The 24,288-nt window shown below is 38.9% G+C and overlaps 1 protein-coding gene across 1 annotated transcript in view; it reads left to right on the plus strand.

Annotated features, from left to right (window-relative positions):
* KAT6A (lysine acetyltransferase 6A) overlaps window positions 1-24,288 on the plus strand; it is a 52,844-nt gene continuing 28,556 nt past the window's right edge. Inside the window, exons 1-4 of the mRNA XM_069800860.1 lie at window positions 1-124; window positions 2,058-2,107; window positions 2,221-2,991; window positions 23,920-24,028. Of these exons, the coding sequence (XP_069656961.1) occupies window positions 2,389-2,991; window positions 23,920-24,028 (712 nt within the window). The 5' untranslated portion in view covers window positions 1-124; window positions 2,058-2,107; window positions 2,221-2,388. The remainder of the gene's footprint in view (window positions 125-2,057; window positions 2,108-2,220; window positions 2,992-23,919; window positions 24,029-24,288) is intronic.

A 24,288-nucleotide genomic window follows, 5' to 3' on the forward strand; every position in this document is an offset into this window, starting at 1 on the left:
TGTTCCCCTCCCACGCCCCCTCCCCCCGCCGCAGAGCTCCGGACCCAAGATGGCCGCCGTGTCAGTTTCGGGCTTCGCCGCCGTCCGGCCTTTGCCTCTCGGTTCCCGTCTCTCGCAGGCCTCGGTAAGTAGCGCCGGCGGGACCACCCCGGCTCGGGTGCCTGGCGCCGGGGAGCTCGGGGACAAGGCGGCTGGCGACCTCCGTGGCCTGGGGAAGGGGAAGGCCCGCTGGGCGCTCCAGGCTCGCGGCCTGTTCCGGCCCCGCCGCCGCTCTGCGCCAGGCCCGGACCCGGCCGCCCGCTCCCCTGGGGCCCGCCGGGCCTACACCCTGGGGAGGCGGCGGCGGCGGCGGCCACGGCACGGCGCGGATGAGGCGGGCGGTGCAGGCCGGGGAGGGAGAGGGGAAGGAGGGGGGGGGGTCGCGGGCCGAGCTCCTCTCCGGCTCTGGCGCGAGAGAGCGCGGCTGAGGCGGGCGCGGGCCCGGGCCCGGCCGAGCCGGTACGAGGAGCCGGGCTGCACTGCCCGTCTCCGGGGTGGGAGGAGGGGGGGTGAACAGCGGTGTGGGGCCCGGCTGGCTGTCGGGGCTGTGGCCTGCGCCCCGTTTCTCCCGATTCCGCTGGTGCGAGTCCCTCGGCTGAGGCAGCGCGCCCCTCGGGGGGGAGGGGAGCGAAGGGGGGGGGGGGGAGGCCGTGTGCGGGGCCTGTCCGGGATAGGGATGGGGACGAGCGGTAGCAGGTGCAGGGGCCGCTTGTCAGGCAGATAGCGAGGGAACGAGCGACCCGGCGTTGGGACCGTCCCGGTCTCGCCCCGGCCTGGCCGGGCGGTTACGTAACGTCGTGCGCACCGAGCTGTGCTGGGGACAGAGCACTGCGTCCTCCGTGGCCCCGGAATCCTATAGCGTGCCGGGCACCCTGGGAGCGCATCTTCGCTTCGCCAGGCGGGCAGGTCCCCGGGACCGTATTTCCCTCTGCATCTGTTGTTCGCGGGGTGAAAGAACTCTAGGCGAGCGCTGCGTCCTTTTCGGTCTGAACAGTAGTTCTGAATCTTTCCAGTACTGGCCGTATGGAGCTGTGCAATTGAGTCCGATGTCTGTATGCAAATGCGTTCTGTGTGTTGGTAAATTCTTCAGTACTTACTAGAAAGCAGAATGGGAGAACTGTGTTGACGACTAGCTCGTGACTAAAACTTCCCTTGCAGAAAATCATTATTCCTTTTAATAAACAGTTTATAAATTCTTCTCGGATAGTGTACTTCTGCAGTAGAACTTCAGCACAACGTACTGTTATCACACTTAGAAAAAGTCTTTGTTAAAGACAACTAAAGGCTGTGAAGTAGAGCCTCCTACCCTTCCATCTGCATCTTTAATTAGCAGTGTCGTAAGCATTCCTTCTTCATTGTGTATGGTCACCTGTTACTTTGTCCTCAAGTGTTTTCAGTGTGCCTCATCTATACTGAAGATTATAATGTTGTATTCTTCTTTTCTATGGTCTCTGAAAGTGGAACATTTAATTACAATCTCCAGCTGCGTTTCTTCACTTTTTTTCTTGATGGAACAACTGTCATAGCTTTTCTTAGCAGGAGGGAATCAGACCTATGATTACGCTCCTGGAAGAGCTCTGAAAGTTTCTTGCTGTTTGCTCAAGACTCTTGGCTATTCCCACTGCTTTCTGTTGAAGTTTCAGGCAGTGTCTTCCATATGCAAAAATGAAGAGAGCTGCTGCTTTTTTTTTTTTTTTTTAAGATCTTTGTTGTGGGTTCCCCCCCCTCCCCAAATATTAATTTAGGTCATGCTCAGCAATGATATAGAACTTGGTATAGAATTTATACTGACTTATGGATTGAAGTAAAAAGGGCATGCTTTTTTCTCTAGGTTGTATGGAGTTATTTTTATTAGTAGTGAAGATAAAACCTTAAGAGTTACTTAAGTGTTTCAGAACTGTAGTAGTGCATTAAAACTCTGCTATATGTTTAATGAATTAATGTTGGCTGCTAATTTTTTTCTTTTTTTTTTTTCCTAACTGTTCTTTGGAAATGTCTCTCTTCTTGTTTTCTTCTAGGCCTAATGTTACAGTTCTTCTGATTGTGAGTGTGCAGACCAGAAGCTGAGGTGAGATATGCTGAAATCTTTATACCTTTGTGGAAAAACTTTCTCTGAAGCTGTTATGGGATTTATTGGAAAGAATGAGGAAATTTCTAATTGTTTTGCTTTCCTCTCTTCAGTGTGAAAACAAATAATGTTTGAGAAAGGAGGAGTAATTCAGAACAGAAAACGTGTATGCTATGGTTAGCTGGTTCCCATCATTCGAGAATCTGTTTTCTCATTGTGTGAAACTTGTTCAGCATCGGGATAAAGGATAACGACTCTATGGATATACAGAATTCTTCACCATGGTAAAACTCGCCAACCCGCTGTACACAGAGTGGATTTTGGAGGCAATCAAAAAGGTAAAGAAGCAAAAACAGCGTCCTTCAGAGGAGAGGATATGCAATGCAGTGTCATCTTCGCACGGTTTGGACCGCAAAACTGTTCTGGAACAGTTAGAGTTGAGTGTTAAAGATGGAACTATTTTAAAAGTCTCCAACAAGGGTCTCAACTCCTACAAGGATCCTGATAATCCTGGGAGAATAGCACTTCCGAAGCCTCGGAACCATGGCAAGTTGGATGGTAAACCAAACGTGGACTGGAATAAACTTATCAAACGGGCAATTGAGGGCTTGGCTGAGTCTAGTGGCTCATCCTTGAAGAACATCGAGCGCTTTCTGAAAGGTCAGAAAGATGTGTCTACATTATTTGGAGGTAGCGCTGCCTCCATTTTTCACCAGCAATTACGATTAGCTGTCAAACGTGCTGTTGGCCATGGTAGGCTCCTTAAAGATGGACCTCTGTACCAACTCAACACTAAAGCAACCACTAATGCTGATGGGAAGGAGAGTTTTGAGTCTCTTTCCTGTCTCCCTCCAGTGTGTCTCCTTCCCCATGAAAAGGATAAGGTAAGACCCAGTTTGCATGGGCATTTTCTTGTGATTGATGAAATGTATCAATACAGAGTTGCAGTTTGAGGTCGGTGATTTGTTTAACTTGCATCTTGTAAGTTAGAAATGACTAACGTGCATTTAGGACCTTACTGTGTCCAAATTTTGAAGCGTGATCAGAGGAAACATAATAGATTGTGATTTGTACTTTGGACCTGAAAACTGCAAATGAACCACTGTGGGGAATTTACCTCTTAACACTTCTGTACAGCAGGATTGAATGTATGATAACAGGCTTACTATAGTTAATGTTAGCAAAACATAGGAAGTAGGTCTCCTCACTTAAAGGTGAGGTGGATTTGCAATGCAAACTTGAGATCATCTCTTATTTTCACATTTTTATTTGACTGCCAGTTTGGCTTCTTATTTGAATACAGATAACATAGTGAAGCGCTGATTAGCAATTGCCACCTAATGCTGTCTTAGAGGCTTTCTTTGTTCACAGTGAAAAAATCACTTTCTGTCCCAGAACAGTTTTGTTGTGAAATAGGAAGAAAAGGTATATAGGATATAGCAGCTGAAGAGTGAAATCAGAGGGCATAGAGAGTGTGGAAGTGCTGGAATGAATGCTTAGGGACTTCTATTCCCTTTTGTGCGCCTCTCCTGCTCTTCTTAAATATAGTTCATAATAGAAAAATACTTTGGTTTGTATAGTTTTCTCTTATTTTTATGCTTTTTTCCCCATTCTTTCTTCCATCCTTCTGCACGCCTAAGGTCTTTGACCCTCCACTCCAACCTCAAGATGAAGTTGTTTGAGTGAAATTCATACCCAATCAGTATCTTTCCTGTCCTTGTGCTACTGTGCACACATAGTAAAACAGAAGTCTGTCTTTGTTTATTGAAGACCAATTTGCCAGTGATTCCTGTCTTTGCACTACTAATCTCCAGTACTTCTAGAACGTGAAAATTATTTTTTCTGTCAGTAATAGATTTTTCAGGAGTGTTGAAAATTTTTTGTTGTTGTAAATACCCTCTTCAGGGATGAGTTCTTTGAGTGTGTGCTGCTCGTGTCTTTTCAAGTCAGCTTTGCTCTGTGATGAGAGGGCTGCTTTATGATCTATTAGGGTTTGAAGACTTAAAACTACTGTAGGAGTCTTCTTCCTAAAAAAAATCTGCACAACTGCTTTATCACCAGTAAAGTTTCTCTGAAGTTCTCATTTAACTGTGGGAACTTTACTGTGGACGCAGTACTTAACTAGTGAGAGCGTTGTGTTGTGGCCTGGTGGAATATAGGAAGTAAGTATTACTATGCTGAAAATTCCAGCAGCTTCCTCTATCCTTTTTTCAAGTGTTCTGTCTACAAATGTTTCCTATGTATTTCTCCAGCTATCTGTAATGAAATCAGTACAGCTGTAAAACAGTATGAAAACTGGATGTAAACAAGCATGGCACATGAGACAACTAGCTGGATTGAGAGTGGTAGTAATAGTGGAAAATATTAGCTGTGTGTATTATTATTAACACAGTATGTTTCGCAGCCTATTCAGTCTTCTAATGTGCCAAAACTTGGGGCCAGCTTGATATTCTTTCAGATGAAGTGTTCCCTGGGGTTTTCTTAAAATGGGATGTATCAGAGTGGTGAATGATAATATGGGCTACTATAAATGCTGAATTTGGTCCGGGGTTTGTTTTTTGTCCCGTGGAAAAATGTGTATCAAGTTCTTGTGTGTGCATAAATATAAATGCATGTGCACATGTATGTGCGTTTTGGGGTGTTAGATATGCTCCCTAATTCCTTTCCACCTGCTCAGGTCTGAGCAGCTTGAACACTAAAAGGATCGTTAGTAACGTAAGAATGCACAGTAGCTATAGCGGAAATTTTGCAAGGAATTTCTTCAATAAATTCTTCTGATTTTTTTTTTTCCTCTTTTGTGTGTTTTAAACTAAGATCCTAGATTTCTGCTCTTCATGTACCATCTCTCTGCTGTGTAACCCAAGCTGAGTTTCATACTATTTTTTTTAAATAATTTTGAAGTTAAGATACTAAAACTTCTATGTAGATTCTGCCAGCATTAATTGACTGGCAAGTCAGCGGAAGCCAAAAGATCAGTTCCTATTCTACAGGATTTTTAAGACTGTTTTTGTTTTTTAATGCAGACACTATGTGATAATCTTCCTTCACTCTACTGTTTTGTATTAAATCTCAACCAGTTATGCAAGTGCAAAAGGCTTACTATGCAGTAGTAATTTTCTTGACTTATTGGGTGCTTGAAAGTGGTGAGGGATTTTTGTTTCTTTTTTTTTTTCTCCCTTTTTTTCTTTAATGGAACTGTTCAGTACAGATTCTTTGGGAGTATTGTGACGATGTTTCTCTTGATTCTTAGAAGAGCCTTGGCAACAACATGAACAAAAGCTCAACCTCCCAAACCTGAGAAATCCTAATGATCTGTCTCTTTTTTGCTGTTGTTAATCTTTTATCCTTGCACTGTTTGGTCTTTAACATCCATTTAAGAACTCTCCCTATATCATATGATCCAAATTTATGAATCTTAAAGGTGTAGTATTTCTTCCTTTTATTTGTTCAAATGTAGTTTCTACTCAACTGCAAGTGCTTACCTGTCTGTTTGATAGTAGTGCCACTTTGCTTAGATGCCTAAAAGTGAACATTCAGTTCCGGTTATTTTCCTGTGTATTATGAAACTGAGTACCTTGCAGGAGGTCTATGAAAGTTTGAGGCTTAATTTTTTAAAAGAAACATAAAGCAGCACTACAGAAGCTTTGTTTAGTAAATATTATTTGCTTTTTTTTTCAGATCTTATTTTTTATCTCAGTGTTCTGTGAATACCACATTCTAGTGTTAAAGGGCAAAAAAATTGTCAAGTTATCGTGGTTTGCCAGGTAGTAATGACATGCTGCTGACATTATGGTTTTGAAATCCCTGGCCTGAAAACACTACTTGGATGAAAACAAGCAAACAGGAAAAAAAAAAAACCTGCTGATGGGCAGAGCTCAGTGCTGAAACTTGCTTATCTGTTAGTGACAATGGCTGACAAAAGAAGAGTTGTCTTTAATTTCAGTTTTAAGTGCTTGTGTGCCTTCACTCGTGTAGGCTTTAGGGAAGTGGCCTTTTCTTTCTTTTCAGTTTCCTGTAGTTTAGAAGCTAAAATGGGAATTGCAGTTAAGAGCTATTTTTGCATTCCTTGTGACATTTTGGACTAAATGCTGGACTTGACTTTGGTGGTGTTTCTATGATAGGTGACGGACTGGTAAGATTCACAATACCTACCCCTGTTGTAGAAAGAAAGAAGGGGGTGGTGGCAGCAAATTGTTGCAATACCTAAAAATAAAGGGAGTTCATAATGAAATTGTAATGAAAGAGAATACGGTTGAGTTGCTGCCTCCTGGGTAAGTATCAGGCAAGCACTATCCCTTCAACATAGCTGGAAGTGAGGAAGTGTAGACGTCAGGCCTCCCACATTAGGTCAGCCAAAGAGGTGGTAAGTGTGGAGCAAAGAACGTTCGGCGCCGAGTCCACCATCAATCAGTGACATCTGTAGGGAATGAGCAATACTGTGCAAGCTAGACTCTAAAATAAGTAATCCCACTATTATAGTGCAATTTCTACAGTAAAGCACTGATTAAATCTGCATGAAAGATTTCTTTAAAGTATAACTGTCACTTCTGTTTCATGTGCAATTAGTATACTTGCAGACTGAAACAGTATTTTTTACTTTTAAAAGTTTTTGTTTTTCTTGAGGAAAAATTGCTGTATGCTAGTATTTGTTCAGAGGAATAGTTTTACTCCTTGAAACTTCCTACTAATTATTATTTTAAAAATGCTTTTTCTGAGGTGGGAGAAAAAATTCTTCGGTGCTGCTTTGGAAACCATAACTTATCATTAAATGAATGCCATGTATCTTTAGATAGCTGAGGGCAGAATTTTTTTGTCATCTTTAGAAAAGCTAAACAGAATAAAAAATGACACTGTTATATGTATGTGTTTTAACATATACTGGCTATTGAGATGTCTTTGGGAAATAAAGGCTTGACACGAGTATGCAGAAAAAACTTAGGGAGTATCTTGATGAAATTTTCTGGGATATTTCACCACCAATTGATTGGGTTTTTAGTTTGGGGTTTTTGTTTTGTTTTGGTTTTTGTTCATGATTGGGGCAGGTGCTATAGAGATGATTTAGGAAGTTAATCTTATTTGTCCTGACACCTTGCATCTCTGCCAGAGGTTACCGCAGCCATTGGAAAGATAAAGCAAGTGGTATTTTGCTCCTCAACTGCTGTGGTTTGTAGCCCAGTTTATTACTATTAAATGAAATTGTTGGTTTAAGTTAATGTTCTGTGTTGTGAAATTCAGCTGCTGCTGGAGGGAGGGAATCTCCAGTGAAGGGATAGAGAGGGCAGCACAGGGCGGTAGCCTCTTTAATCATCTCTATTGTGAACTGGCACATCATCAGAGGCCTTGGCTGCATGCTGTTGAGTTGGCCATGCAACCTGTTATACCTTTGTTTTATCTGTACCACTAATGCCTTTATTTCTTTGCTTACTTTTTGGCACAAAAGGTAGGTTCCATTTGCCAGACAAGAAAGACTGATTTCTCTCTCTTATAGGCACTTAGCTTGAAATACTCTATTTGTGCATCTGAAGCCCAGAAAGTAACAAGTATCTGATGCTTATGTATGGCTATCAAATGTATATTACATATTTGATTGTGAGAAACTTCTTATGCAGTTGTGTGCTGCATCTTTAGAATGCTGGGGTGCTGGGGGAAAGAATTGAAGATTGCAATACTTAAAGTCTTTTTTGATCAGAACCTTTGAAATAGGTAGCTTTGCTTTTCCCACCCTATCCTCCACCCCCCCTTTTGTTGAAACAGAAATGCTCAGTGAATCTATGTTGGTCTGGAAAGCCCTGGGTTGTCTTCCTGAACAGTTTTCATTGGTACAGTATCCTTTATTTGTAGGTCTATGGTACCTAGTAGTTCAAGTCATATTGCGTTGGCACTGTACAAAAGTGTAACTGAAAAGCATCTTGTTTTAGAAAGTTGGCATTTAGTGTGAAATAAGACAATACTCATGAGATGGAGAGCACAAGATAATAGTATCTATGTAACAAATAAAGGTCATGGTATATTAGCTACATGCTGAAAATTTTAATCATGTCTTTTAGTCATTACAAAACAAATGCATTCATGGTTTTGAGATTACAAAATATTATGTCTGTGTATTATGGCAGTACTTACTGCAGGGTATATCTTCCTTTGGAATCATTTGGCGTGATTTTAAAATTGTGTAGTATGATGGTCAAGCTAGAAGGAGGAACCCAGCCATTGCCTGAATACTAGCTTTAGTCAAAAACCAATGAACATGTGGGAGATCAGAATGTAGTACTTGTATAAAAGTCCAAGCTAACTGTGTTACCTTATTAATGCAGCAGTTTTTGATAAATGCTAAAGCTGTTATCCCCAGAATGCTAAAGTGTAGTTTCAGTGCCCTGCATGTTCTGGTTTATCCATTCACTGTCAACAAAAATAGTAATAACGTATTTAACAAATAGGAGTTAAATTTACCATTTGTGTGGTGTAGGCGTGGGGTTTTTTTTTGCAGTATGACTACAATTAACAAGTACTGTTTAATAGTTAATATAGTATTACTACAGTGTAAGAATTACTGCACTACTACAATACAGTAATATATAGTACTGGTTAAGAGCAAAGAGCTCTTTCCTGGCACATAGTTGTGAGGAACTAAGCTATAGTAAGATGCAGGTTTTAAGGCTGGAAGCTCTAGATACAGACAGCTTGCTCTGCTTTTGTATTATTGATGCTTGTTACAGAACACACGTTAAAAGGCTGTAAGAATTTTTGTAAACTTGTTATTATTAAAAAAATATGTTAACACATCAGCTAACTGAAGGAGAGGTTGAAATACATATTGAATGTTTCCAGAGCATTTGAAATTTGGTCTCAGGACAATAGTTGGACTGTTTCTTCCACAATTAAAAGGAAAATACAGATGGTATTAATTGATCTCCATTTGCACTCTCCTTGAAACTGTCTTTTATGTCGGTTAAAACTGGATATGGCTGTAGCAACCGTTAAGTAAATATCTTAGTATTGTCCTGCAGTACAGCTGAGGGTATAAAAACAAAATTCTGAAAGTGCTTCCTGAAAAAAAAATGAGGGAAACTTCTGTGGCTGAAAAATAGGAGGAATATTTAAAGCAGATTCCCTGTACTGCTGTCTCATATGTGTTCCTTGTGGCATGTCTGCTTCCTAGTTTTGTGTTGCTATTTATATCTGTTGGTACTTATCAATCACTTTAACTGTGGGTTATTATACATGCAGCATCCTTTAGGCCTTCCCTCTTGCAAATAATAGTTCTAGATCCCAGCGTGCACTCATGTTTATCACATGAAGCCAAACTTGTATTTTTTTAGAAAGTTCATATGCTTTGAGGGCATCATAGTTGTTTTGAAGGCCTTTAAGCATACAGTAGCTATTGCTATATTGTGCCTGTTTTAGGTTAATAACTTAATTCCATGTCTTAAAGCAAAGGACTGTCCCGTTACTGGCAAGGAAGTTATTTGTGGATTGGTTTGTTTTGGGTGGAGTACATAAATGATCTGCAACCAGAGCATTGTAATTATATTTTGAGAGCTCACCCTTGCTCTCCAAGGGTGCTCTTCAAGCTTTGGCTCCCAGCTGGAGGAGGATTAGGATTCACTCTCTTTCCAGCTGGTTGTGTGGAAGAGAAAGCTGTAGTTCTGTCTAAAAAAAATTGTGGTTGATAACAGATGGCCTCCATCTGTACTCTGTGTAACTCTGGAAACTCAAGTGCTAAAAAATTATTTTGAACTTGATTCACTCGATTAGTGAACAGGTGAAGTAGCTCTTAGTAATAGAGCAAATGTAAGCATGTCAGAAACGTTACTGTCATGGACAGCTATGAATGGATGCTATGAGACAGTGCATTTAGGGTGAAATGGTGTGGAATGATACCAAGAGGGGCTCTGGCAGTATTTGGAGTAATGGTAACTTAAAGGCAAAGTTTGTGACTGTGGGAAGACATCAGATGTTGTGATGAGTACCTACGTCAATGGGGTGCTACTGTGGAGGAGGTGTTTTTAACAGCATTCTCTGACACAGTTTCAACAGAAGCTGAGTATAGGATAGCTGGTTAAAAAGGAGGAAACTAGTCCAATATGTTGGCTGGATCCCTGTTATTAGTCCTTTCTGTCCAGGAGTTTGTTGGCAGATACGGAATGACATGTTTCTGAAGTTTGGTTGATAAAGGAATCTTATTTACTACAGAGCTTTAAAGTATAGTCAGACAGGGAGGAGGGTGGGTGGTGGAGAACACTGCTAAATACACAACAGCTTGATTCCAGTGTTAGCTTTGTTATGTAGCCAGGGAAGAAACAGCAGAGAGAATGAGGGCAGCTAATTCTGTCCCTGCCCTTCCCCTAGTTTCCCAGCAATTTTATCTTAAGTCATAGTGGTGGCAGGAAAAACACTTAAAAAGGTGAAAGTATTAAATGAAGTAATGTCATTTTAGTTGAAAGATAGGTTCCATGTTCTTAAAGTAAGTACAAATAAGCAATCAACAGAAAATGTGGTAAACAAATCCTATGTGTGACAGCCTGCTGAGTCCTTTGACCTCTGTCCTCTGTGGAGTAGGTGGGTAGATAACATTTTATTCCTACTTGCCTCATTAAAGAGTTTCAAACTAAATTTATCCTAATGAGTTGTGATAAGTCATGTTAGTCTTCATTCCGCCTGTTTAGGTTTTCTCTTTATTTGTTGTGTAAATCTGATTTAATTCTTCTGTCCTCACCAGTTTTTTTCTGACTGTGAACACCTTTCCTTGAAACAGCTACTAATAATGCTTCAGGCATTTGATGAGAAATTGTAGCTCATCGGTTGTTTCATTGTCCAAGAATCTGGCAGTCTTTCTGTTGTTACTGCTATTGTGGTAAATCTGGACTTGTAGTGAGATTGAAAAGAAAGGAGGGAGAAGGGTGTCCAAAAAGAATGGCCCTTGCATAGCAAACAGAATCCCATTGATAATGTATTTGCTTGTTTTGAGTCAGTTTCGAAGGCCAGTGACCAGTCTGTGGACTCATGCATGAACGATGAATTCTGGGTTGAAAATACTGAATCTTCCAAGCATGTTTCTTTGAAGACCTATGAATTACTAAAGCTTTTATTATCAATACCTCTATCAGTTCACTGTGTTTCTGAAAATTGGATAGAACAAATTATGGATCTTTGTACACAGCTAAATACCTGCACAAGTGTTATTAAAAATATGAGAATGGAGCTCTTCCTTTTCTGGAATCTTTGCTTTTAAGTCTTTGTCAGCAAGTTGAGTCACCATTCTGTCTCCATTTATCTATGTGTAAAATGAAAATTATGTCAAAAGTAAAGGTGTTCTGAATTATAAAGGAAATCACCTTTTCTATACATTTGTCCCCATTTCTGTTAAACTGTCCCATCTAATCTTAAATGTCTAGAAAAATTGTTGACGGATACAGACTTTATATATATGTGTGTGTAGGTTTGACTTAATATAAAATTCTTCAACAATATACAGCCTCTGCCAGACGTTAGGTTTCTCCTCAGTCTTTAAGACTCAATCCTGGATATTTAGTAATGAGGTGTTTTGGTTGGAGTGCTGATCTCTGAACTTGTCTGGACTCATAGTGAATTCCTTGAAGGTGTGTGTGGAAGGAAAGAAAGTAATTCTGCTGCTCAGTGTTGCAATGACTAAGCTTCAGAAGCTGCTAATCATTAAGATGCATGCAAAATCTTTAGCGCTATCTCAGGGAAAAAGTAGATGCACTTGCCTTTTTTTTTTTTTTTTTTTTTTTTTTTTTTTTTAAATACATCCGCAAAAATACAGTGACTGACTGCCTTACTTCAGCACAGATGTCACCTGACTTTTCAAATTCAGGGTACCTTTGTAGGGGCATTTTCTCAGCAGCAGACCTGTTTGGCTTTGTATGGGCAGCCTCTCAGCAGCAGACCTGTTTGGAAGAGGTTTTACCTGTGCCTGTTTGGGGGTTTGCTACACTTGCTGTGTAAGGCTGCTTGTGTGGGAATGATCTATGCTTGTGCAGACAGCATGGGGTGTGGGAAGGAGAATAGCACTGAATGAGGACTGTGGGTCAACCACATAAGACTTTGTTAAATCTTACTGTCAAGAGTGTTACATTGAGCAGTGGATTTTGATAGTGAAGAATTACGTGCGGAGTGTTTATTTTTCTTTTTTCTCCAATCTCGTGTTCAAGGTGGTAGAGCTTCAAAAATTGAGTAGGATTTGGTCCCATAGTTGCACTTGTGTGGGTATACTGCATAAACTACAGATAGCAGCCTTGTATCAGATGTTTTTAACGTGCACTAAATTCGCAGTCACAGTTCCTTTTGTGCCTTCTCTGTTATCGTGTTTATGTGGGCCCCTGCATTGCATTAAATATTTTTGTTCATTCATTTTTGTTTTCTAACTGAAGTATTTTCCTTTCTCTTAGGGTTGCAGCTAATGTTGAAGTGGTACACAGTATTTAAAGATGGAATAATTACCTATATGCACAGAAATTACTTAGGTGTTTACAAAAGTCTCTTCCCCAAAGTAATTTGTTATTTTTGGAAATTAAAGTCAATACTGAAGTTCCCTATTTTTTGTGAAAACCAAAGTGTCATGGAATGCAAACTGTTTCCAATGAGAGGAGTTAAGATTTTAGTTTGCTGCTGATTTGAGGGGTGTGTTTTGCTTTTGCAGCTGTGGAAGTCTATGACTACTTGGAAATATTATTTCATCTAAAACTGAGTTATATAGTCATCCCTTGCTCCTAAGACAGCATCCTTTATTTTTTTGAAAATTAGGAAGCTGGGACAAAGTATAGAAGAGAGTTTACAGGTTATAGCTTTGGGTAAAGAAAACTTCAGTATCTTGAATTGCCAAGTTCCTGAATCAGTGTCAAATGAAGGGAGTTTCTTTATACTGCAAATAAAGAAATTTGAGCCTCCCTTCCCCACCCCCCCCACCTCCAGTTTGCAGGCGCGAAGTCTTGGCATGTGATTCTGATTGTGACGTACAAATCTTGAATTGTTTTAATCCTCTGATTAGAGGATAGCTCTGGGAAGGTTATTTAACAATGGACTGTCTAAATATTTCCAGCTGACATTCTGTAAAGTTCTTATCATGTGCATGTCTAATAGTAAGGCAGTTTCTTCAGTTTGAATGTCAGCCCCAAGTAGTATCCACATTGGGTTTTTTCATAGGTTTCCAGAGGTCATAACCACTGCATAGAATTCAGCCTATATATACTGCACTAATATCTAAGTTATTAGCTTTCACAGTTCACTTTACTTTTGTAGCAGCATTTCAGATGTTCACTCCATTGTAATAGTCCTTCCTTAAACAGTAGCACTTATTTTGAATGTCCTTTGATTTTTTTTGTTTTGTTTTTAAATGACCCTTTTATGTTTCTCTTAGGAAGAGGTATGTATTTCATGCTTGTAATTTCTTCTGCATACTTTTTTATCTTTTTTCCCTTACACCTGTTTTAATGTAGCCTCATGTTTTAGGCCATCATTCTGCCATATAAATACGCTTCTTTCTTTCAAGTAAGACTCAACTAAGTGAATTGGAGACAAAATATCCATTGGTACAGGCAAACATACATACATGTGTTATTGTAATAGTTTTTCATGTGTCTATTAAAATAGACATTGTTTTCTTGAGCGCAAAGAGTATTTTAAGGAATTTCTGTTTTTACTCTCAGTTGCTTCGTATTTTTTCTTTAGCATGCTGCCTGGAGAGAACATTAAGAATTGTGATTTGGTAACTCAGATAGACGAAGAGGGCTGAGTCATTCACCAGGTTAAAAAAAACTGAACTCATTGCTGCCACAAGTTGATATTACTGAATAGTATTTCCCAAATTGTGCTGTTTTGCCTCTATACAGCAAAAAACTATTATTTGTAAAATTACTTTTGTAATATAAAATTCATTAGTTCTGATTTTATTGAGGCATGGAACTGAAGTGATTTTCGTCCCCAGCCCCTGATCCAAAAGGCATGGAATCCAGGCTTTGTGATGCCCTGCTTACTGAAACATGTTTCCTCATGTTTTAAATCATTTTCTTCACGTGGTGTAGGTTGAACTTCCCCTCTGGCTTTTCTGGTTCATCTGCTCCTTCCAGTAGCTTCAGCATTTGAGGCAGACCTTTGCAACAACATGGGCTGTTTGAAGTGAGGAGTAATGGTTTGTTATTTGTTTAAAAACAGACACACGAAAAACCATTATCGAGTATGAATTCTCAGAAGCCATCTGTCAGTGCTCCTTGACGATAACTTTCTAGCTAAGTGTACTGTAGTGGGATGGTTCGGTAAATACTTGCTGTGGTAGATTCTCTGGAGGGCTCACATTCGGGATATCTTAAACAGCAAAGCAAAAAAAACAAAAAACAAAACAAAAAAGTTGGTGTACATGTTTCTTTTGTACATGGTGTACATGAGTGTACATGTTTCTTTTACACTAGCTTTAATAGCTTTAATTTTACACCTACTCGATTTCAGCCACAGTGACTACTACAAGCAGATGTGTGATGATGGAGCAAAGATAGTCCTGGTATCTAGTGAGCCTCTGATGGTACTAAAATGTCTGCAGGAAGTAAAGTGCATTCAGGTTACTGACAGTGATCACTGTGACAGTGTGGGCTACAGAGCTGGCTGTGAGTTTTGCTGAGTTTCCTATCTCGCGCTTCCTAAATTAAGAAGACTACAAAGCAGATGGATTGGCTAAAACTGAGGTTTTAGAATTACACACACACTTTTTCCATAGGCACTTCTCTGTAGTCGTCTTTAGGAGGGTGTACAGACTGTGAATCTGTAGAGCACGCTTGGTTTCTAGACATCCTTTGTATAGTAACAACATGTGCCGAGAGGCTGGCAGGCTGTAAGACACTGTCAGTCCAATTTGTTCTGGCTCCCTCCCTGCTGAATGTGGTGACATCACACAGATAGATGTGCTTGCGAGAAAAACAGCAGAAGGAGTTGAATGTCTGCCAAAAATTTGCAGTATGAAACTGAGCTGGCTGCTTCCAGTCTTGTTTTCACGAATCTTTCATTGTGTGCTTGCGTTTTTCACTTGCCAGGATGTTCTTTGCTGAACAAACACAGCAGCAGTGAAATCTCTCCATACTTAGCATGACACAGTCTTACACAGAAGCTTTGGAGGAGTAGCCTGATCTCCACATTCAAAGTTATTCCAATGTAATAAATTATTCTAAAACATTTTGAATTCTAGTAGAAACTTATTCTTTATTTCCCCAAACTGTAGCTGATTTGGTTTTTAAATGTGATTGTTTGTTTGTGATTTGTGAGGGGTGGTAAATACAGGAAACATTGAATCTGTGAAGGCCAGTCTTTGATCTGGTTCTTCCAAAGCTAGGCAGTGTTTACATGTGGACATCCAAATTTGAAGGACTATGAGGATGAACAGGGTGTGCACAAATACTGGTTAGAAGAGATAAGAAAGACTCTCTTAGACTGTTGACTGTACAGAGGTTCTATAAAATTCTCTTTGATTAAATAAATTGCTCATGAACTTCCTGCAGAAGATACATGAAATAGTTTACTTCTTCCCTGAAAGGTTGCATGAATGTTCCAGCTTTGCTTTCACAAGGTTGCTTTCACAAATGGTATAGGATAGCCACTGTTAGATGAGGCCAGCTGTGTTTGGGGAATTTTTTTTCAGTGAAATGCTATATACTTTCTGCTCCTGTTCACAGAAAAGTATTTAAGAAAAAAATAAATTGCAAGACAGCTAATGAAATTCACTGCTAAGCTTTGCTAGTCAATAACCTATAGAAAAATAAGAGATGGGAGAACCATAACAAATATAATTGTTCATGTCTTCTAATGTTTCATGAGGAATATGCAGCTATTATGGTCATACAAGCATTTTGTAACTACCTCAGTCACATAGCTGGAAAGCATATGTAATCATATGAAGCTATCATTGAATCTGAAACAATTCAGATGTGAACTGCTAATACAATGAATTCCCCATCTGCAGGGGCCGTAGTAGTGCTGCTTTTTTAATGCAAGAACAAAGTATATTACACTATAACTAGTGAAACAGAGTTGTAGAAGACTCCTTGATGCAACATTGTGTGGCAGTCATTGGAGTGTCATTAAAGTTTGGTTATTTGATTACTTGAATGAACTTTAATTTGTAGGAAAAGATGACCTACAAATAGGTTTCTTCTAGCTAAAGTAGCTGCAGCAAAGTATATGACATGAGGATTTTGGAGGTGAAGTTGGATAGAAGCATGTACAAGGTGAATAGAAGCATAGATAAGTGCAGTTTAATGATATTAACTGACTTGCACGTACAAACGCAGTGTAGACATGAGCAAAAGAAAAGCATGCAAGTGAAAGTGTGTGGACTAGGAAAGTAATTTCGAGGCTTATCCTTAGTGAAGCAGGACTGCAGTCTGATGAAATACATCAGACACAAGCTTACTTGGTTCTACATGCTCTGTGCTCTTTAGTGCCATGTTGTTGTTACATTATAACCAAATTCTAAAACACTGAAGTAAAATGATCAGCTGCCCTGGATTGCACAATTGCTTCAAGTTTTCCCTTCAAGTCAAACAGATAAAAGAAAAGTAATTCTTCCCTTACTCATACCGTTTAACACCCAGTAGTAGTGCATGTACACAGCTGAATGAAAGTAGCTGAAATGACAGTGAAAACAGTGGAGTTGTTCAGTTCAGTGTATCTGCCATGCTGAAATTGAACTCTAATATCAGAATTTGAGAAAGGGAAATGTTGTTTCCTTTTTACAGCCAAGTAAATCAAAGCAAAGACAAGTGGAGATTATTGTTGTCATCATTGTTGATAAGGTGGAGGTGTCCTTGCTGGTCAGGAAGAAGAGCAAGTATGCTTTTGGGTACTGCTGCCTGAAGTAAGCTCTTGCCCCAAAGGAAAATATAATTCCTTGGTTAGTAGATTACATAATTCATGCCCTGACAGACTTTTGTCAGGGAGCGTCTCTGAGATTGCCATGCTGCTGACTGTACATTATAAAATATTAACTTTGTAGAGCACTTATTTAAAACAAAAACAAAAAACAAGGACTTTTGCTTAAAGTTCTGGATTTTTTTTTCCACTGTGTCTCTTCCTGTACTAGCCTTTCTCATGGAATGGGAGGGAGCAAATTAAAGGAGCGGGAAGTTGATGTGTTCTTTAGGATGTAGTGGTAGAACCTTCAGCTAAAAGGCTTGGAGAGTAGCAGGTGTTTTACATATTTAAAAAAATGTAGGACTGCAGCTCAGGAAGTTTTCATTCTGACAGCAATCCATTGATTGAAAAAAGATATGTTTATAACAGATACTTTTATAAATCTGGTATGGTAGTCGGTTTTTTGGTGTGTTTTTTTTCCCAAAGGCAAACTGCCTCATTAATGTACTAGACTTCTTTAAAGTGTGTCAGATTATATAAGTAGTTTAACTCCTAGGTTTTGATTTCCAAGAACCATGGCAGTTTCTTAGAGGGGATTGCACAAAAAAAAAAGGGGGGGGGGGGGAGAAAAAGTCATGGGTTTGAGACAGATAAAAAGAAACAATAGGTCAAAGTATATGGTTTCCTCCTGGGGGAAAAAAATAATTGTAGTCTCCCAGATCAAAAAGTCAGAGGGGAGGTCCCAACAGCATCCACTGATGCTAATAACGTAGCCTGCACTGTTGAATTGATGTTCGCTTGGTACTTTTTTTGGGGGTGTGATGGTGTTAGTGGGTTTTGCCATGAGGAGAAAGGTGGTAGCTCTAAACATTGTTCAAAGGGGCATAGCTGTCTACAGTCTCTTCTGAGCTTAGATGTCTGTCAGACCTTTGATCAGATTGCTTCCAGAAATTACATTGATTGACATATCACTTACCTGTTCCTGTACAATGTAGTGGGTGATCACTGTTCATTGCTCTTGGCTTTCTGTGCCAGAAGGAGTGAAATTGCCATCAGTCTTATTCTGCTCTGCAAAAACTATTCCACTGTGCTCTGCATGCAGTTTAGCAAGTTGATATTTTAAAATGACTTCTATAAAAACTAACCACAGCATTGGAACCAGCAAGATGTGAATATGCAGTTGATGTCAAAGGGATTGATACCTTCAGCGGATAACGGTATCACTGTTATTCAGAAATGTCTGCTGTCACTTTTGAAATGTCCATTCTTGTATGAATGAATTGCATGTGCTTGGTAAGAGATTCAAATGTGTGGGCATGTGTAAATCATCTAAAACTATATCAAACAGTAGTCATGGTAGAGGCTAACATGTAACATAATTTAAATGAAAGTTTAGGCCAACAGGTGAATTTTGATGTAGTGTAGTAAATACTGCTTGAAGTATACAGTAGGTTTAAATGTACAATATTTCTTTGTAATACATTTAAACAGTCAATTTTTTAATTCCTTTTACTGTCCTATTGTTCTGTGATTAGTAAGTATATAGGACTGCAGTGTTCCATGCTACAAGGTTTCCCACTAGGTAAGAAGGTATTGGCAGAAAAGATGTATTTAGTGCATCTAAGCTGTTAATTGTTGTTTTTTAGGAAGATGTACAGAAAGAGATCTTTAGTAAGTATCACAAAGGCTTGAAGTGTTAGTAGCATTAGCTGTTGGCCTATGAACTGTAACTTTTGGGGGATTTTTAAATGGGAACTACTTAGGGTTGCCAAGGAGGGCATCTCATTGGCATCATGTGGTAAGATTACCTTAGTAGCTTTTTCCCAAATCAAAGAACAGATATTTGTGGAATATTTCTGCCTTTTTATGTTTTCAGTAATAATTCTATGATGTTTTGTAAGAAAAGCTGTGCTTAGGATTCTTTACCCATAATACATTTAAAAGAGCTTCTGATTAGCTACACATCTGCTGCCTGTGGGTTTCTCTTGTTTTATCTTTATTAATTGACTTGCATATAGAAAATAATAGTTTATTTTAAGACTGTGCCTATGTAACTGTCAGGAATTGGCTCATCTGCTATTGCTTTGCCAGAAAGGTTGCTCTATATTAATATGTTAATATATTTGTATTTCTTCCATGTATAAATACTTACGTTTAGTGTCCAATTAATTTCTTAGTCATTCCCGAGTATATTAATTTTTGTAGGTCACCTATTCGTAAATAATTTTGTCTGTCCTTTGAAAATTATTTCCATATCCCGCTGTTATGTGAATATTGGAGCTAGACATACAATCCTAATAATAGTCTCAATAATCTAATTTCTATTTTACATTCTTCTTGTATTTGTCTGAAATATTTAAACATATAAAGCAAAAATAGATAGGAAATATTTATTCCTTCTTTGCATCATTTACAATTTTATTATCTGTTTCCTGCAAGAAGTCTTTTGCCATTTGTTTCTCCCTTCCTCTTCTTGTAGGTTGTTCTGTTCTTTTTCTTACTTGCGGCCCTATAATAATTTGTAAATTCTTACTGTATCTTTCATGTACACCTAATACTGCTGGCAAAAATCTTGCAATCTTGTCTTCTTCCACCTAATTTATCTCATTCCATGGTGTCTGCTGTGACATTGACCAGAGGGAAGAAATCCCCTTTTATACTTCATGCTTTGCAATGAGTTAACTTTTTCAAACTACTTCGGTTTGTTAGGGGCTGTAGCATACAATTCTTTCAGAAGTAGTAAAGCTATTCTGCTTCATTTCTAAAAAAAAAGAAAGGGGGAGGTAGGGGGGAAGAAACATAAAGAACACATAAACACCATTTGGTAATTAAGTGGTGCCAAAAGTTTGAATGTCTTATCTGTGGTTATACTGCAATTCAGTAATAGAGTTAATAAGTTGTGACTGCATAATTAAGTCCATTTCACTACATTTGCAGATGTTAGACCAAATGCATTCTTGATGTAATCTGTAAGGGATGGTAAAAACATCAATTCTTACTCTGATCGCAAATATGATTTGCCTGGTTTCTTTGTCTTGTGATGTTGGGGTACAGCCATTCTCCATGAATAAGCAGTCTCTCCAAGTGCTACTGTGATTACGTATCGTTGTGGTTTAACCCCAGCCAGCAACCAAGCACCACGCTCGCTTCCTCCCCACCCCATGGGATGGGGGAGAGGATTGGAAGGAAAAAGGTAAAACTCATGCATTGAGATAAGAACAGTTTAATAGAACAGAAAGGAAGAAAATAATAATGATAACATAATAATCTGATAATAACAACAATAATAAAATCACAAGTCTAATAAAAGGATTGGAATATACAAAACAAGTGATGCACAATGCAGTTGCTCACCACTCGCTGACCGATGCCCAGTTAGTTCCCAAGCAGCAATTCCCCCAGGCCAACTCCCCCCAGTTTATATACTGGGCATGACACCACATGGTATGGAATATCCCTTTGGCCAGTTTGGTCCAGCTGTCCTGGCTGTGTCCCCTCCCAACTTCTTGTGCCTCTTCAGCCTTCTTGCTGGCTGGCCAAGAGAAGCTGAAAAATCCTTGACTTAGTCTAAACACTACTTACCAACAACTGAAAACATCAGTGTGTTATCAACATTCTTCTCATACTAAATCCAAAACATAACACTATACCAACTCCTAGAAAGAAAATTAACTCTGTCCCAGCTGAAACCAGGACTCGTATGTAGTGGAAAATGAAATTCTTCTGGTTGTTTAACTGTAACTATGTTGACAGCATTTCTGAATGCTTTACCTTTATCTTTAGCAGTTTGATTCTGTATATCCAGATTTGCAAAGTAGGCATTTTAGGCTTATGTCAAGTCTCTGAATTAACACATCATTTTACAGCCCTTTGAACTAAAGCTGTAAATTTTTTCTTGAGATACATTACATTGAAATTCGGTGCAGATTTCAGTTCTGAAAGTATATTGTCCCTCTTGTATTAAGAAAACCAACATTTTGTGCTTGTTCTGTTCTATTACAGTATCACTGAGATTATTCTATATTGAGAGCAAGAAAGTGCTGGGGTTTTGGGTCATGGTTTCTTTTTGTATTTTTGGCAGTCTTCATTAATTATTTCTGTTTTGAATTGGTAACTTCAAACCTAACAGAAGTGTATAGAGTAATATGAATGTTTTTTGTCATAGCTTGGTTGTCATTCTTAACCCTTCTTCTGCTTCTTTGCTCTTTTTTTAATACCACATGTAAACCTCAGCATTCGATAGTGCAACTTTAATGTCACATTAGCTCTTAACTGGCAGTTAAAAATCAGTAAACTCTTTGTGTCAGACAGTAAGATCTAGCCATATGTGCAGGGAAATTGATGCTGTTGAATGTTGAGTCACATTAGAGTTTAACTATTAGAAAGAATAAATGTTTCTTTTTACCCTCTGTCTGAAAGACTGTTACAGTGTAGTTGAGATTCTTTATGAAACTTCATCACAACCTCAGACTGAATGATTCTGGGATGTGAAATTACATTTGCTGAGTCTATTTCTGGCAAAACCGCACTTGTAATATTGTGGAAGTTACAATTTGCTAAGAAGCTAAAGAGTTTTGTAAATTTTTATTTATTTATTTTTAATTTAATTGACTGAGCTAATATATGACCAAATATAAAGGATGAGTGAACATGCCAAATTGGATTCTAAACCTTTTTACTGCAACTTTATGGTGGATCAAGATCATTGCATTTCTTTCAGAGAGGATCAGCAGATGCCTAGGCAGGGATCTCTGCATTCTTTAGTTCTCATGCTGATCTGCTTGTTGACATTACTCAAGGAACTTTCTCTGAGCATTTTTTTAATCTGAAAATAGGAATAATGGTGCTTAAAAAAGAACCAGTTATTATTCTTATGGCAAAGATGAAAGTTAGTTAATGGTAACTTGTTCCAAGAGGTAGTAAGTATTCCTCAGAAAGAAGAGATCGAAGGTAAGACGACAAGTGAATGTTTCTCAGAAGGTAGAGGGTAAAAGTAATTCCTGAAATCTTGATCCCAAAGAAATTAAAGCACTGACAGACCCTTAATACCCAGTTTTTTCCCCTCAGTAATCCTCATACTGACTGGAAGCGGCTAGCTGTCTGGCACCTAGAGTCCAGTCATGAAAAAAAAGAGAACAATTTGTGTACAGTCAGTCCCCTTTCTGTTAAAAGAGGATGGGGGATCCCTACATAGCTGATTTTAGCCAACATTACTATGGTGAATATGGCTGGAAAGATACTTCCTGTCGAAGTGAAGATGCTAGTTTCCCCCCCCACTTGGATATTAACAATTTGTATGCTTGGCGTAACTATCTACAGTTGTCTTGTTTTCTCACTTCCTCAAAAGGAGCAGAAACTGGAATCCTTCAATTCACTAAACCTATGAATGTTTCAGACTGAAATAGTTTGATGGCCAGGTGATTTCATATTAGTTTACACTTCAACATCCCAAAGGCCAAGATAAATACTTATGTTCAGGATGAGGAACGTTAGACTTTCATTCCCAGGTAGTCATTCCACATTGTGTGGCTTAATTTTGAAATAGCAAATTTCCTAAAGTGTTCATGTTGTTTCCATCTAGTGGATGTTTTAAGGAATACACCTCAGTCTGTAAGTATACTGGATCTGTACACTGAAGTAAAGACAGCTTGACACTTTCAGTTTCTATATTACTGTAACATAAACCAACCTGATTTCTACAAGAAACTATTCTGCATATAGCTTTTGCTTTGACTTAGCCAGAGTAAAGATTCCTTGAAGTTCTTCTGGTATATGCTTCCATACAATAATTAACAGTATGTGCATATGTAGCTGCATTATATACTCTGAAAAAGGTATGTGTGAAATCATTAACTGTAGTGTGATAAAGCTATACAAACAATGTGTCTCAAAACTTACCATAATCTAACATTTTTCATGTTTCCAGTGTTCTAAATGTGATTTTAGCATATTTTTGCTATGTTTTCAAATTAAATTTTGCTTACATCTTTGCTCTGAAAACTATAAATCACCGACTTGCCTTGGAAAATGCAAAACTGGATTAGAAAGAATTTGCTGGATTATGAAATCCAGCACTTAATGTTACTGGAGATAAGATTATCCTTTCCCTCTCATTAGTTGATCAAGTGCCACTTTAAAACTATCAGTTATTGCACTTGTTACTTCTTTGAGGAGGCTGTTGTAGAATGTCAGTCGTTTGGTTTAAAACCCTCCTGCTTATTCCAGGCCAAATGTATTGTTGGCTAGTTAATATCTATTTGTTATTTTGCTAGTGTTGTGCTTCATCTTAAATACATCTTTTTCCCTACATAATGTTTAACCCTCCCAAACTTTTTCAGAGAGAGCAAACCTTTTCATCTGCTGGTTTTGAGTGCTAAACAGCGTATTCGCATAATTTCTTGCAAGAGAATTTTCTTTTATTTTCATTTTTCATAACCATGTTAATAGTTGTGCAGTTGTTGTACTTGTTCTATAATACGTTTTATTCCAGGTAGTGCACTGCAAATGCTTTTGACGATTGCACTACTACTTTTTGGATACCTGATGGGAATTGCTGAGACTGCTGTGTTCTGGTGTCATCTGTGCCTTTTTTCCACCACTGCATCGCATCATAGCTCGCTCATTTGTGGACAAATTAAGACACTAACTCTCTCTAACTTTGCATTCAGTTATGTATTAATTTATAGCCCTCTTTCCCAGCTTGTTTTTCCAAGTTTCCCCTAGCCCTGGAATTCCATTCTCTTTTCTGTTGTACCTGGGATTATGTCTCTTGTCTTTGGAGTTCTAACTTCTATTCAGGTTACAGTTAATGCAGTGTTGTGTGGTGAGAACCAACTAAAATTTGTGAGGCACAGTGTGTATTACATACTGTTTACACATGATATTAATGTCTGTGTGATTTTGTGTATTGTAACTTGCTCCCTTGATATACTCAGTGTTTTTATTGTCTGTTTTCCTCACAGCCGGTTGCTGAACCAATTCCAATCTGCAGTTTCTGCCTTGGTACAAAAGAGCAAAATCGGGAGAAGAAACCTGAAGAGCTCATCTCTTGTGCTGACTGTGGCAACAGTGGTAGGTGACCATTTACAGTGCTGCTAATAATAACCCATCCACTTGAGACAGAAGAGCTTGGTATAGTGGCTGCTACTGACCCATACGTATGAGGAGTATGCATCTATGGCATATAATAGTTTAGCTGAATCTCATGCTCCCAGAGGGGAGACAGTTAAGTTAACCTAGCACAAATAGTTCATTTCGCTCCTGGAGGTTTCTTTAAAAATGTGGTAATGATGACCAGTTTTATCATGTTTCTCAATTCAGTTATGAAAAAT

The sequence above is a fragment of the Haliaeetus albicilla genome, chromosome 13 (assembly GCF_947461875.1).
Source record: "Haliaeetus albicilla chromosome 13, bHalAlb1.1, whole genome shotgun sequence".
Lineage (NCBI taxonomy): Eukaryota > Metazoa > Chordata > Aves > Accipitriformes > Accipitridae > Haliaeetus > Haliaeetus albicilla.